The sequence below is a fragment of the Phaseolus vulgaris genome, chromosome 1 (genome assembly GCF_051622355.1).
Source record: "Phaseolus vulgaris cultivar YP4 chromosome 1, ASM5162235v1, whole genome shotgun sequence".
Classification (NCBI taxonomy): Eukaryota; Viridiplantae; Streptophyta; class Magnoliopsida; order Fabales; family Fabaceae; genus Phaseolus; species Phaseolus vulgaris.
The window spans coordinates 38,848,140-38,862,670 of record NC_143498.1 but is presented as its reverse complement, the minus strand read 5'-3'; the positions used below and the strand labels follow the sequence as shown (position 1 = coordinate 38,862,670).

Sequence of the window (14,531 nt, the reverse complement as noted above, 5' to 3'; positions counted from 1 at the left end):
ATCCAATGATCTAATCTGGTGCTTTTGTGGCGACTTCAATGCAGTAAGAAGTCATTGTGAAAGGAAAGGCACGGTGGAAAGGGGCTCTCAATTAAGTGAAATAAGAGAGTTCAACCGTTTCATTGATGCAAACCTTCTGATAGAGCTCCCTTTTGTCGGTAAGAATTTTACTTGGTTCAATTCCAATGGGAAGGCGAAGAGTAGGCTTGACAGAGTATTGGTATCGAAGAGTGGATGCAAATGTGGCCTTTGTGTAAACAATATGTACAACGTAGGGAAGTGTCCGACCACCGTGCGCTAGTAGTGAAATCTGTGGACAAGGATTGGGGTCCTAAACCCTTCAGAACAATTGACGTCTGGTTAGTAGAGAAAGGATTTATGGAAATGGTGAAGGATAGATGGACTTCATACATAGTACAAGGGAGTAGTTTCACGAAGGTTAAAGACAAACTGAAACGGTTGAAGGGAGATTTAAAAGTATGGAACAGGGACATCTTTGGCAACTTAGAGACGATTAAAAAGAGGATCCTACAAGAGATAGAGGATTATGATTGTCAAGATTGCATTGATAATCTGCTGGGTTGTGATAGAATGAAGAGGATCGAGTTAGTAGGCCAGCTGAAGGAGGTTGATAACAAAATTGAGTCTCTTATGCGCCAGAAGACTAGAGTTAGCTGGCTGAAGAATGGGGACTCCTGCACGAAATTCTTTTACTCATCACTGAGATGGAGAAGAAGTAGGAATGAGGTGAAGGGAGTGGAGATAGGAGGTTTGTGGTGTGAGGAGCCTAGTACAGTTCGTGCTGAAGCAAGAAGGTGGTTTGAAAACAGATTTAGAGCAACAAAATATTTACGGGTAAGACTCGATGCAGTAGAGTTTAAGTCTTTATCATTGTCAGATAATTTGAGGCTGATAGAGGGATTCTCTGAGGCAGAAGTAAGGGATGCTGTGTGGCAATGCGAAGGATCAAAAAGTCCTGGACCTGATGGGTTTAACTTCAATTTTTTGAAGAAAGGATGGGAGGTTGTGAAGGAAGATCTTATGGAAATGTTAAATTTGTTTCATGAAACAGGTTTTATTCCCAAGGGGTGCAATGCGTCGTTCATTGCACTAGTTCCTAAAGTTAGGAACCCTGTTTTTCTTGACCATTTTAGACCTATTTCACTTGTTGATGCTATGTATAAAATTATATCCAAAGTGTTAGCTGAAAGGGTCAAGAAAGTGTTGCCCACGGTTATTGATGATTGCCAGTCGGCTTTTCTAAAGAATAGGGGGATCCTAGACAGTGTCCTAATGGCTAATGAGGTGATTGAGGACATAAGACGACGAAGACAAAGTGGGTTATGTCTAAAGGTGGACTTTGAAAAAGCCTATGATTCGGTGAGATGGGAATTCCTCAATGACATGATGCGTAAGATGGGGTTTCATATGAAGTGGATCAGTTGGATTTAGGGTTGTCTGGAAAGTGCTTCTATCTCTGTGTTGGTGAACGGGAGCCCAACAGATGAATTTAAACCGGAGAGAGGTCTGAGGCAGGGAGACCCTCTGGCCCCGTTTCTCTTCTTGATTGTAGCGGAATGCTTGACTGGGTTGGTAAGGCAAGCTGTAAAGGCTAACCTATTATCCGGTTTGAGGATCGGGAGGAAAGAGGTTGAGATAAGTATTCTACAGTTCGCTGATGACACATTATTCTTCTGTAAGGATTCTTTCAGCAATGTAGTAACTTTAAAGGCTATCCTAAGGGGTTTTGAGATAGCGTCTGGCCTCAAGATCAACTTCCATAAATCAAAGATTGCAGGCATCAATGTACATAGGAATAATATCCTTTGCTATATGAAGACCTTGAATTGTGCGGAGATGGCAGTTCCTTTTAAGTACCTAGGACTTGAGGTGGGAGGCAACCCGAGGAGGAAGAAGTTTTGGGAGCCAGTCATTGATAAGTTGGAAGCTAGACTAAGCACATGGAGAGGGAGGTTTTTATCAATGGCAGGAAGACTCTGTATTATTAAATCTGTGCTCACGGCGGTACCCCTGTACTACCTATCTATTTTCAGAGCACCGGAATCGGTCTGTAAGAACATTAACAGTATTCAAAGAAGGTTTCTGTGGGGATGGGGGAAGGAGAAGAAGTCCATCTCATGGGTCAGCTGGAAGAATTTGTGTAAATCAAAACAGGAAGGAGGACTGGGGATTTTAGATGTACGTGATTTCAATCATGCTCTGCTGGCTAAGTGGAAATGGCGATGGCCCTCGGATGAAAAAGGACGATGGAAGGACATGTTGGAGTCGAAATATGGAGATGAAAGTGAGGGGTTGCAATTACCTATTAGGCTGCAATCCTGGTGGTGGAGGGATCTCTGCAAAGTATGTATGCAGGGTGGAGGACAGGGTTGGTTCCAAGCAGAAATGAGTTGGAGGATAGGATGTGGTGATAGAATAAAATTTTGGGAAGATGTATGGATCGGGAATACCAACCTCAAATCTGAGTTTCCCAGGTTGTACTCCATATCGTGCAATCAGAATCAAACAGTGGAAGAGGTAGGCGGGTGGGAAGGGGAAGTATGGAGATGGAACTTGAGGTGGAGGCGGGCTAGATTTGAGTGGGAAGCAGTATTGGAGAAGGACCTTTATACTCACATATCTAGGACTGTTATTAGAAGGCATGAGTAAGATTTTCGGGTGTGGGGGGTTAATAATAAGGGGTGTTTCTCAGTGAAATCAGCTTATGAGAGCATAAGAGGCGAAGGCACTAGTATTGGGGTCTTTGATCTCCTTTGGAAGGCCAAGGCCTTTCCCTCTGTTCTGATTACTGCATGGAGGTCCTTACTGGATAGACTACCAACTAGAGAATGTTTGAGTAGGAGGGGGGTGATGATGGAATCAACATCATGTGTGTTTTGCCTTTCTAAAGTGGAATCCAGCCAACATTTATTGTTGGAATGTGAGGTGGTGGTGCGCGTATGGGACCTGTGCCATAGATGGATTGGCATACTCTCTGTTCAACATAATGCATTGCATAATCACTTTGAAAGTTTCTGTCTATCTCAGGTCAGTAATAAACAAGAGATGGTTTGGAAAGGCATTTGGGCCTCCATAGTGAGGAGTGTATGGGAACATAGGAACTTGGTAGTGTTCAAGCAAGGAGTTGTAGATGCTGAAGAGATATTCCAGCAAGCCCAACTGAAATCTTGGTTATGGATGAAGTATAGGGTGCCCAGGTTCAATTACTCGTTCGTGGACTGGGTCCTGAATCCCTTGCTCTGTATTAAGAGCTATTAGTAAAGGATCACCAGGAAGTAATCCGGTTCAGGAAAGGTCGAAGGGTATTCTGAAGACTGGACTGTTTGTAGGATGTGGAGCAGCTGGGTGCATCGGTTGTTGGCAGGTTCTATGTTGATTGGCGGTGTGGTTTATGGGCGTTGTGGTGAAACGGCATAGGCCTATTTTGATGAGGGTGCTGCAGTGGCTGGATTCGGTAATGTGGAGTTTCCAGGTGCAAGTTTGGATTGGTATGCTGCAGATATGGAATAGATTGGTGCCACATTACAGATGAGTGAACTCGTTTGCGGAATGAAGACACGTGGAAGACCAACATGATCGCCGGTCGATGAAGCGGCGATCTCCGTGCGTGAATAGTCGATGGTCGCTGAGGGGCGATGTGGATGAGGACACGTGGAAGGCCAATATGATCGCCAGTCGATAAAGCAGCGCCCTCCATGCGTGCGTAGTCAGTGGTCGCCGAAGGTATGCATCATCACCGTGGCCAACATGATCTCCGGTCGATGAAGCGGCGATCTCCGTGCGTGTGTAGTCGGTGGTCGCCGAAGTTGTGCATCATCGCCGTCCTAGAAATGAAGCGGCGATCTCCGTGTGTGCGTAGAAAACAAGGTTTGGGTTTTGTAAAGGGTTGGGATACCCCTTTTGTATCCCCTTAATTTAAATTAATTCTTTGCTGATAAAAAAAAAAAAAAAACTCATAAGTGCCTATATTTTAATATGAAATATTACTGAAATGAGGCACTTATCACAATTCGTGGGATTTTTTACCAAAAAAGGATAGACATACCATAACCCTTTTGTGCTCATTCTTCTTTTCCATTTTTTGTGAATTCATTGATCTAGTAAAGTTAGATTTACTTGAAGTTGAGATTGTTGTTATCTTCAGGGAATTGGAGATGTATGTTCCTCGGTCCTTTTTTTACATCATGGTTCATCTGGTAAGAGAGGTTAGATTGTGTGGACTAGTTTACTTAAGATGGATGTATCATGTTGAATGATATATAAATTTTTTGAAAGGATATGTAAAAAATCATTATCGTCCAGAAGCTTCAATGATTGAAAGGTAAATAGCAGAAGAAAGTATAGAGTTTTGTTCAAAGTACATTTCAAAAGTTAATCTAATAGGTCTTCCAGCCAACTCATGGCATAACAAGTGTTCTATAAGTAAGTGTTTACATGATGTACATATGGTAAGTTGTACTGACCAGGGCTCGGATCTCAGTATTATTTTGTATGCTCGGTTCTTTGAGGCATGAGAGGTCAGCTCGGTCGTTGGGCCTAGGTGAGACCTGTGCAGATGGCCTTTTTCAGGGAAGGCCCAAAGCACGCGGTAGGGTTGTTACGTATAGTAATTTTATATATACACATGCTTATAGATATATTTGGGGCGGTGAATATAATGTTGTTATTTTTACATGTTTGTTATGGATATATAGCGATATTTCCTGTTGCATGTTTTCTGTTGCATACCTGTTACACGTGGTTAGTTGCTATAACCCTATTAAAATAGGGAGATGCATTAGTAACAGAAGGGGGCCAGCGGATGGTACTTGAAGACCACTAGTGACCATGGTAGGTGGTTTTTCTGTTACAGGTAAAAGATTAATGTTCTTAGAATATTTTCAGTTAAGATTTGCTTATCTCCAGGGAGAATGGTTTCATGTTGCATGTGCGACAATAAAAGGAGAGTGAGTCTCCAGGTAAATGTACGGTATTTTCAATACACATTCTTGAATGGTTACTTTTGGTGAGCCCTAGTTGACTTGATCGTCGGAGTGTAATCAACAGGTAGGACGCCCTCTATCTCAACGGAGCCTCATTCTGGTGCGACAAGGATTCACAAACTCAGTTCCAAAAGAGGTAGATATAGGAGAGGGGCATTCAACCTCGAGTCAACTGACAACCTAGTCAACCAGCCAGAACATTTGGCACCCACCGTGGGGTCCGTTAAAACTTGATCCCATCTACACTTTGGTTCGAGTTTGCAGACGGAGATGAGGAATACGAGGCAAGTACCATTAGGACAAGAAGGAGGAGGTGAGGCTCCAACATTGCAGCAACTTATGGAGACAATCAGGGCTCTCCAAGAAGCCAACAAACAATTCAGAGAGGAGCAGGAGAGATTACGAGAGGAGCTACGCAAAACCAATGAGGATTTGCAGAGAGACTGACGTATCCCGAGAGAACGAGAGGCGAATCCGCCCGAGAGAGACTGTCTCGAGCCTTTCTCGCGGGCTATTATGGACGAGCCAGTGCCCGCACACTATGTGGCACCCAAGATTACCTTCACAAGGTTAGAAGACCCTGAAAGAAATTTGGTAGGAAGAAAAGATATTTAGTGTGAATTCCACAAGGGATTCGAGCATGGTGTCGAGCGTTGCATGGCTTTAGGCTACTAGTTGGCCGAGATTTTAAAGGAAGGCTTCTTGAAAGAATATCTCGAAGCCGACCACGGGGAGCAATAGGGGGAAGTTGTTCTGAGGGACCAACAACACGAGGTCCCCATCCATGCCTAGTTAAACCTGATCTCGAGTGGGTTTTCTAGTCGAGGCAGTACGCAGCCAAGCGTAAGAGATACGCAAGGGTTGTAATGATGCTAGAGGCAAAAGGTCACGACGACACACCAGATCCGGATCTCTATTTCACTAAGGCAGACTTGGTGGGTGTAGTCCTCCATGACAACGACTCGATAGTGATATCCGTTGTTATGGTCGAAAGAAAGGTGCATCAGGCTCTCATTGACCAAGGGAGCTCGACTGATGTGTTATTTTGGTCCACGTTCGTCAACTTGCGGCTATCCCCCGATCAGCTAAGGTCGCATGACAAATGTTTAGTCGACTTTGCAGGGGACCAAGTGGAGGTTCGAGGTTACATTGACTTAAGGACAACTTTTTCAGATGAGGAAGCTGCCAGGACCATCATCATCAGGTATGTAGTGGTCAATATTCCCTCTTCTTATAACCTGTTGTTAGGAAGGCCCTCGTTGAACAGGTTAGGAGCGGTAGCATCTACGAAGCATATGAAAGTGAAGCTACCATCCCTTGAAGGAAAGGTGATTACGATAAGATCCAATCAGAAAGATGCTCGGAAGTGTTATGAGAGAATCTTAAAGAACAAAAGGAGTTACAACATTGTCACTATTTCTCACAAGGGAAAGTTGGCTGAGGTCTTAGAAGCCGAGCTTAGTCATCGTCCACGGCCGGGACCAGATAGTGACATCCGAGAGAGGGAAATCGAAGGAAAGTTATTCAAGCTCGGCACCTCGTTAGGTCAGGAGCTGCAAGACCAGATAGTTGGGGTGATAGCTAGACACCTGGACGTGTTTGCATGGACCTCCACCAACATGCCAGGAATAGATCCTAATTTCCTGTGCCATAGAGTCACTATGGATAACAGGGCCCGACCGGTAGTTCAGAGAAGGAGGAATTTAATTAGGAAAGGCATTTGATCATTAAAACAGAAACACAAAAGTTGCTGAAAGCCGGTCATATCAGGGAGATCCAGTATCCCAAATGGTTGGCGAATGTGGTGTTGGTTCGGAAAGCCAACAGTAGGTGGAGGATGTGCGCTGACTTCACATACCTTAACAAGATCTGTCCAAAGGATTCATACCCACTGCTGAGCATTGATTCTTTGGTGGACAACGCCTCAAGATGCTGAGTATTGAGCTTCCTGGACGCATTCTCAGGGTACAGTCAGATTTGGATGCACCCCAACGATGAGAGTAAGACTGCTTTCATGACGGAGCTCACCAGCTATTGTTATAAGGTCATGCCCTTTGGCTTAAAAAACGTTGGTGCCACTTATCAGCGTCTGATGGACATGATTCTCGCCCCTATGCTCGGGCGAAATGTACAGGCGTACGTAGATGACATGGTTGTCACCTCCCAGAAGAAAAGGCAACATGTGACAGACCTTGAGGATTTGTTTGAGACCAAAGGCAAGTATAACCTGAAGTTAAACCCCGAAAAATGTGTGTTCAGGGTAGAAGGAGGCAAATTCCTTGGGTTCATGCTAATTGAGACGGGCATAGAAGCTAACCCTAATAAGTGCGTCGCCCTCATTGAAATGAGGAGCCCCGCCACTATTAAGGAAGTCCAACAGCTGACTGGGCGGATAACAACTTTATCTTGTTTCCTATCAGCCAACAGAGATAAGGGTTACCCATATTTCCAGTGCTTAAAGAAGAATAATCGCTTTGTGTGGACCTCGGAGTGTGAGGAAGTTTTTGTCAATTTGAAGGAGTATTTGGCTAGTCCTCCTATGCTCGGGAAACCAGTGGAGGGCATTCCTCTTCACCAGTACTCTATCACAGACCGGGCAATTAGCTCAGTGATAGTGCAGGACCAGGATCAGGTACAAAAGCCAATTTACTTCTTCCGCAAGGTGCTACAGGGGCCCGAAGAATGTTACCAGGCAATCGAGAAAACTGCACTCGCAGTGTTCACAGCTAGACGGTTACGACACTATTTCCACAGTTTCACCGTCATTATGATGACTGATTTGCCTATCCGCAAGGTTTTACATAAACCTAACATAGCAGGGCGCATGGTGCGGTTGTCGGTCGAGCTATCCGAATTTGACATCCATTACGAGCCAAGAGGGTCGATTAATGGGCAGGTATATGCTGATTTCGTGGTTGAGTTGGCGTCTGGGGATCCCCACCCAGATCTTAGAGGTTTTCGATGGATATTGTCAGTAGATGGTTCCTCCAATTAGTAGGACAGTGGAGCCAGAGTTATCTTAGAGGGGCCCAACGATTTGTTGATTGAACAATCTTTGAAATTCGCATTTAAAGCTAGCAACAATCAGACTGAGTATAAGGCACTGATAGCCGGGATGCTGCTGTCCCAGGAGTTGGGAGCTTATAACCTGTTGGTGAAGAGCGACTCATTACTTGTTACCGAGCAGGTTATGGGTAGATATCAAGCTAAGGACCTGCAATGAGTTGCATACCTCAAGTAGGTCATGTTGCTAAAAGACGTCTTCGTCGAGTTTGAACTTGTGCACGTTCCGAGAGAGCAGAATTCCCGAGTTGATCTCCTAGCCAAATTGGCCAGCTCGGAAAAAGGAAACAGGCAAAGGTCGGTGATCCAGGAGACCTTGAAGGCCCCTAGAACGGCGTGAGAGGACCCACCTAGGGAAGTCTTGGTGATAGGTGTCCAAGGAGGAAAAAGCCACCGATCATTGACCCAGGAAACACCGAAAGTGGCTCGAGTAAGGGCATGCGAGGCGTTGGAGGAAAAGGTAATGACCATGTCCCCAAGGTAGCATGACCGATACCTGGATTACTCCTTACCAGTGCTATCTAGTTGACGAATTACTTCCAGTGAGCCCGCAAAAGCGAAGGCCATAAAAAGAAATTCGAGAAAGTACTCAATTATTGATGGCAAGCTGTTTCGTCATGGGTATGCTCACCCTACTCTTATTTGCATTAGTGGGGAACAATGCACCCGTGTGATGACCGAGTTGCACGAAGGCATCTATGGGAGTGACATTGGGGGCCGAGCGCTAGTGTTGAAGGTCATCCGAGCTGGGTACTATTGGCTGACGATGAAAGAAGACCGTGGAAGGTACGCTCAGCGATGTGAGTAGTGCCAGAAACACGCTAATTGACACCAGGCACTGGCAGAGGAGTTGTGGTCAATTTATAGTTCGTGGCCATTCCATACCTAGGGAATAGACATTATAGGTCCTTTCCCTTTGGCCATACGTTAAATGAAGTACCTTATGGTGACCATCGAGTACTTCACCAAGTGGGTTGAAGCCGAGCCCGTCGCCCAAACCCGAGGCAGTGTCCTCGGAGGAAGTAGGGGGATCGTTGCCTTCAGAGGCAAATGGATGGCCATCTTTGCCTTGGTAGCCATCTTCAGCAGGTCCTCCTTGTTAAAGCGAGCCAACATCCTATTTGCAAGGGAAACACAAAAAAAATTGGTTACATTTTGCAAGCAAAGTTTTTATTTTCTAGGATTAAAGGGAAAAAAGTATACCGATTTAACTCTTTAGACAGTTCGAGTCGAACTTGTTGGCCAGAAGGTAGACAGTATCGAAAGCTATGGGGAGGCTTGTGAAAAAATTGCAAACCTCCTGATCAGCAGGAGCTAACTTGTCTAGGCACCAAGTAAGCTTGGAGTTGGATTTTTTAGTCCAATATAAGGGAAAACAATCTAGGATGTCAAGGTGCTTCTTGTTAGCTCAGACCTTGAGAAAGTGGCCTTTAAAATTTTTATACGAGGATTGGAAGAGGGTAAGGATTCCCCTTCCAAGGATACTATTTACAGAGACCCAAAGTTGGCATTTTAATTTCTTTACCTCGAAGAGGTAAAGGAACACGTCTACAGAGGGTGGGACAGCTAGTTGGTCACAAAGAATAGAAAAGGCATGAACAAATGCTCAATTATTAGAATGTAGCTGGGCAGGAGCTAGATTAAGCTCGATCAAGAGTTTTTTTTCAAAACAGATGGAGGAAGACGAAGAAGGACTCTCTTAAAAACGGTGGTGTAGAAGTAGAAAAAGGGTTTGTTGGGAGATATGGTTTCATCACAACACACTGGCTCATCTACTGCACAGGGGTCTAGGAAAATCGAATCATCCTCTTTGTCGAAGTGACACTTACTTTTCCTAAGGATTACTATTTTTCCATTGGAGGTGTAGGAAGAAATCTCAGAAAGGAGGTTTGGCGATGCCCAGGGATACAAGGATTTATAATCCATGGAGGGTTGCATCTAAACACAATCACGCGCAAAAAGCAGAAAAAATAGTTCAAACCCAACACAGTATGGAAGCAAACATGCAAACAAGTACAAATTTATACATAAGAACAGAAAAGCGAAACCTTAACACATATTTAAGGATCCAAACGACAACATACGAATGATCAATAACAAGCATAAATGTAAATGGATGCAAACAGGTGATGGTCCAGGGAGAACATGCAATTGCAAAAGATGAATAGTCGAGAGGGAAAAAAGAAGTACCTTTCGTGGTTGGAAGAAGAGAAACTTGAAGAAATGAGAAGGAATGAGTGAGGAGCTCGGAACGATAAGAGGGAAAGGATGCAAGTTTGAAGGGTTTTAGGGGTTTTTAGTGTTTCTAAAGTTAAGTTTCGAGAAAGGAGGGAATTTGAAACGATTGAGTTTCGCTGCCACTGGTGCTAAGACACGTGTGTATGCGGGGGCCGCGAACAATAGAATGTCACTTCAAAAAACACTTTGAGTGTCGTGCCCCACCTACCTCTGAGAAATGGTCACGTCAGCGACCAAGAGTACTCAGGAAACTCTTCGCTTAGCCAAGCTCAGCTCAAGCCTGGGGGGCTTATGTACTGACTAGAGCTCGGCTCTTGGTATTATTTTGTATGCTCGATTCTTTGAGGCATGAGAAGTCAGCTCGGTCATTGGGCCTCGGCGAGACCTGTGCAGATGACCCTTTTCAGGGAAGGCCCAAAGCGTGCGATAGGGTTGTTACGTATAGTAATTTTATATATACACCTGCTTATAGATATATTTGGCGCGATGAATATAATGTTTTTATTTTTACATGTTTGTTATGGATATATAGCGATATTTCCTATTGCATGTTTTCTGTTGTATATCTATTACACGTGGCTAGTTGCTATAAGCCTATTAAAATAGAGAGATGCGTTAGTAACAGAAGGGGGCTTGCGGATGGTACCTGAAGACCACTAGGTACCATGGTAGGTGGTTTTTCTGTTACAGGTAAAAGATTAATGTGCTTAGAATATTTTCAGTTAAGATTTGCTTATCTCTAGCGAGAATGGTTGCATGTTGAATGTGCGACAATAAAAGGAGAGTGAGTCTCCAGGTAAAGGTACGCTATTTTCGATACACATTCTTTACTGGTTACTTTTGGTGAGCCATAGTTGACTTGATTGTCGGAGTGTAATCAAAAGGTAGGGCGCCCTCTGTCTCAACAAAGCCTTATTATGGTGCGACAAGGATTCACGAACTCCCAAAAGAGGTAGGTTTTTTTTTTGATCGGCAATAACAAATAAATAAATTTTGAACCACTTCAGGGGTGGTTCAACCCTTATACAAGACTGTCATAAAGTACTGACCAACCCTCGCCCTTACTTAACCTAGAAAGAGAAAAAAACTTCAAGAAACTAACCTCAAGCACTCCAAAGGTTCCAAACACCAATCAGAAAAGGAGAAAGAAGCTAACCTGGAATTTGTAGAGACCCAGGACCAAACCTTTACTTGTACCAGCACAAAAACTTCAGACACATCGACCACTCCTCCTTTGAAAATTATTGTGTTCCTATGACTCCAAATTTCACTAACCACCCCTATCCAAATTGTGTTCCAAACAGAAGAACCCGTCTTAGAAGGAAGAATCAACCTGAACTGATCGAAGTTAAACCTTGGCTCAATATGAGCCACAAACAGAGCCCCAAGCCACCTGTAACACAAACACCAAACACGCCAAGCAAAAGTACAACCAAAGAACAAGTGGCTGCACGACTCTTCCTCCTTCCCGCACAGAACGCACCTCAAGCTTTCTAACTGCACCCCTCTTCTGCTAAGATTAACCCTAGTGGCAAGCTTGTTTTCCAACACCCTCCAAGCCAAAAGAGCTGCAGAAGGCACAGCCTTACTCCTCCAAAGTTTACGAAAAACCGGCACAGAGTCCGCCTGAGTGTCCTTCCTGATGAATTTGTAAGCAGAACTTACTGAAAAAGATTGTGGAGCCCCAGCCTTCCAGACCCAACTATCAGCCTCTCCTGGGACCACCCTGACCCCAACCAGGAGCTGACCCAGCTGCTCCGCCATCTGACACTCCCACTCAAAGAAAGACCTTCTCCAAGCTAGTTTCCAAACCCATCTCCCGTTAGACCAATTCCCACACTCCAACAGTTTTGCCTCTTTGTTAGAACTAATAGAGAACAATCTTGGAAAAACATTTTTCAACGCCTCGCCTTTCAACCATCTGTCCTTCCAGAAATAAATATCCTTTCCCACGCCTACTTTCCAGTCAAAACTGTCTTCGAAACTTCTCCCCCACCCCTCCGCAGACCACATTTCCTTCAAGTCTTTCCACCAAAGAGAGCAACTCCTATCTGTACCCTCCGCTCCCAGAGATCTCCACCCACCGTACTTAGATAAAAGGACTTCCTTCCAAAGACCGACCTCAACCGAACCCAACCTCCATATCCACTTCCCCAGCAAAGCCAGGTTAAACAGCTTTGGATCTATGATTCCGAGACCCCCAAACTCACGAGGCTTGCACGCCAAGTTCCATGATACCCAAGCTATCTTCCTTCCGTCTGCACCCCAACCCCAAAGAAAATCCCTTTGTAACCTGATCAACTTCCGTGCCACCCCAGCAGGCAATTTGAATAACGACATAAAGAAAAGTGGGATGGAAGAAAGCACTGACCTAATCAGACAAATCCTCCCAGCCATCGACAAACTTCTTCCCTTCCACCTGTTTAATCTTGCCTGCACTTTCTCAAGCACCCCGTTCCAAAACGCACCGCGTTTATGACTCCCTCCAACTGGCATTCCTAGGTAAATGAAAGGAGATACCATCGTATCGCAATTAAGAATCGCTGCGAAACTCTGAAGTGTGACCTGGTCCATCCCCGTTCCTCCGATCCTGCTTTTCGCAAAATTAACCCTTAACCCCGAAGCGAGCTCAAAGCATTGCAGAATCGCCTTTAGGTTGAAAATGCTTTTGGTATTCGCTTCGCTGAAGAACAAAGTGTCATCCGCATATTACAGCATATTCACCTTTACTTTATCCTTTCCAACCTCCAAACTATCAATCAACTTCTTTTCTTCTACCTCCCTAGTCACCCCAGCTAACCCTTCCGCCACAATGAGAAAGAGAAAAGGGGCAAGCGGGTCGCCCTGACGAAGGCCCTTTCTGGGAAGGAACTCCCTAGTCGGACTTCCGTTCACCAAAACTGACACCGAAGCAGACTCCAAACATCCCTTTATCCACCGAATCCACCGGTCGCAGAAACCCAACCTCCTAAGCATATAATAGATAAAGTCCCATTTCACCGAATCATAAGCCTTCTCATAGTCAACTTTAAAAAAGATACAACTCTTTCTCTTCCTCTTGTACTCCTCTAACACCTCATTTGCAATGAGCACACTGTCCAACAGACCTCTCCCTTCAATAAACGCTGACTGTCTAACATCAATAATTTTTCCAATCACCTTTTTCAGACGCAAGGAGAGCACCTTAGAGATGATTTTGTCTAAACCCTAAACCCTAAACCCAAAAGAGGTAGGTACAGGAGAGGAGCATTCAACTTCGAGTCAACCGGCAACCCAGTCAGCCAGAACATAAGCAAATCTCGATCAGAAGTCTAGCAAGCACATTTGTATATACTAAATCACACTGATGAGGTTATACCTTACTTATTTGCTCATAAAGCATAAATAACCCAAGATAGCCAGAGAAATAAGTGTTGATGGAACATGACAGGATTTTCATGCCTTGGTTTAAAGACAAGGTGTTAAAAAATTCAATGACATCGGAAACCTTGACTTGGTTGGCAAATGGATTAAAGTTTGATGGCTTTTCTTGCACAAGTTACTAAGTCAACAATTGTACATTTTAGTCTTTGAATGAAAAAAATACAATTCAAAATTGTGGTGTCACTCTTGGGCCGATTCGATGCAATTTTTCACTTCAAAAGATGAAAATCATGTACTTGGATCAATGTCGTACCATGGTGTCATAGAATAGATATGAAAGGTTGATTATACTAAGCCTTTTGTTTCAGTTTTCAAGTGTAAATGGGTTGACAATAAGAGTGGGGTAAAAATTAATGAATATAGTGGACTTTAAAAGGTGGAAAGGTCTAGTGCATAACCAATTGGTGAGATGGTAAAGTGATTTATAATTTATAATAGTTGTTAAACTAGGGAAGAGAGAAACATTAAGTTGAAATCACGTGTTTCTGATACAACAATGTGCTTTATTTATATTGAGAAAAATGAATCAATTCAATAAATAAAGAAGATTTTATATCCTTTAATAACATATATGATACTGGTATATATAAAAATGTTCCAAATAATATATGTATATATAATCTATATATTCGTGATTATAACCGAACCATCATTGAATTATGCAACTTCTATGCTAAGAAAATACTTCAAGTGTCTAAGATATTTAGTCTGAAACTTTTTGAGAAAGATATATTTTTAGTTGTACAATACCGTCTTTATAACTACTCGTGATAATATCGTCCATATATAGAATGACATAGATAC

The 14,531-nt window shown here is 43.7% G+C and overlaps 2 protein-coding genes across 2 annotated transcripts; one reads left to right on the top strand and one right to left on the bottom strand.

The window, feature by feature from the left end:
• The first annotated feature begins 5,872 nt into the window (after positions 1 to 5,872).
• On the top strand, positions 5,873 to 8,226 carry LOC137815944 (uncharacterized). Its single transcript, XM_068619053.1, has 3 exons — positions 5,873 to 6,719; positions 6,968 to 7,984; positions 8,078 to 8,226. The coding sequence occupies exons 1-3, from the start codon at positions 5,873 to 5,875 to the stop codon at positions 8,224 to 8,226; spliced, it is 2,013 nt and encodes a 670-aa protein (XP_068475154.1).
• A 4,787-nt stretch (positions 8,227 to 13,013) lies between these two features.
• Positions 13,014 to 13,743, bottom strand: LOC137815943 (secreted RxLR effector protein 78-like). Its single transcript, XM_068619052.1, has 2 exons — positions 13,663 to 13,743; positions 13,014 to 13,463 (listed from the first exon to the last, which is right to left on the bottom strand). Exons 1-2 carry the CDS (start codon positions 13,741 to 13,743, stop codon positions 13,014 to 13,016), a joined length of 531 nt encoding a protein of 176 aa, XP_068475153.1.
• Between the last annotated feature and the right edge of the window lie 788 nt (positions 13,744 to 14,531).

Bases quoted from the DNA above. Each gene is read 5' to 3' on its own strand.
- LOC137815944 (XM_068619053.1), top strand. From the start codon at position 5,873: ATGCTAGAGGCAAAAGGTCACGACGACACACCAGATCCGGATCTCTAT. The intron at 6,720-6,967 runs GCATTTGATCAT...ACGCATTCTCAG, and splicing joins GAGGAATTTAATTAGGAAAG to GGTACAGTCAGATTTGGATG. The intron at 7,985-8,077 runs GTTCCTCCAATT...TCGCATTTAAAG, and splicing joins ATGGATATTGTCAGTAGATG to CTAGCAACAATCAGACTGAG.
- LOC137815943 (XM_068619052.1), bottom strand. From the start codon at position 13,743: ATGAAAATCCTGTCATGTTCCATCAACACTTATTTCTCTGGCTATCTT. The intron at 13,464-13,662 runs GTATAACCTCAT...CGTCTGAAAAAG, and splicing joins TTTATGAGCAAATAAGTAAG to GTGATTGGAAAAATTATTGA.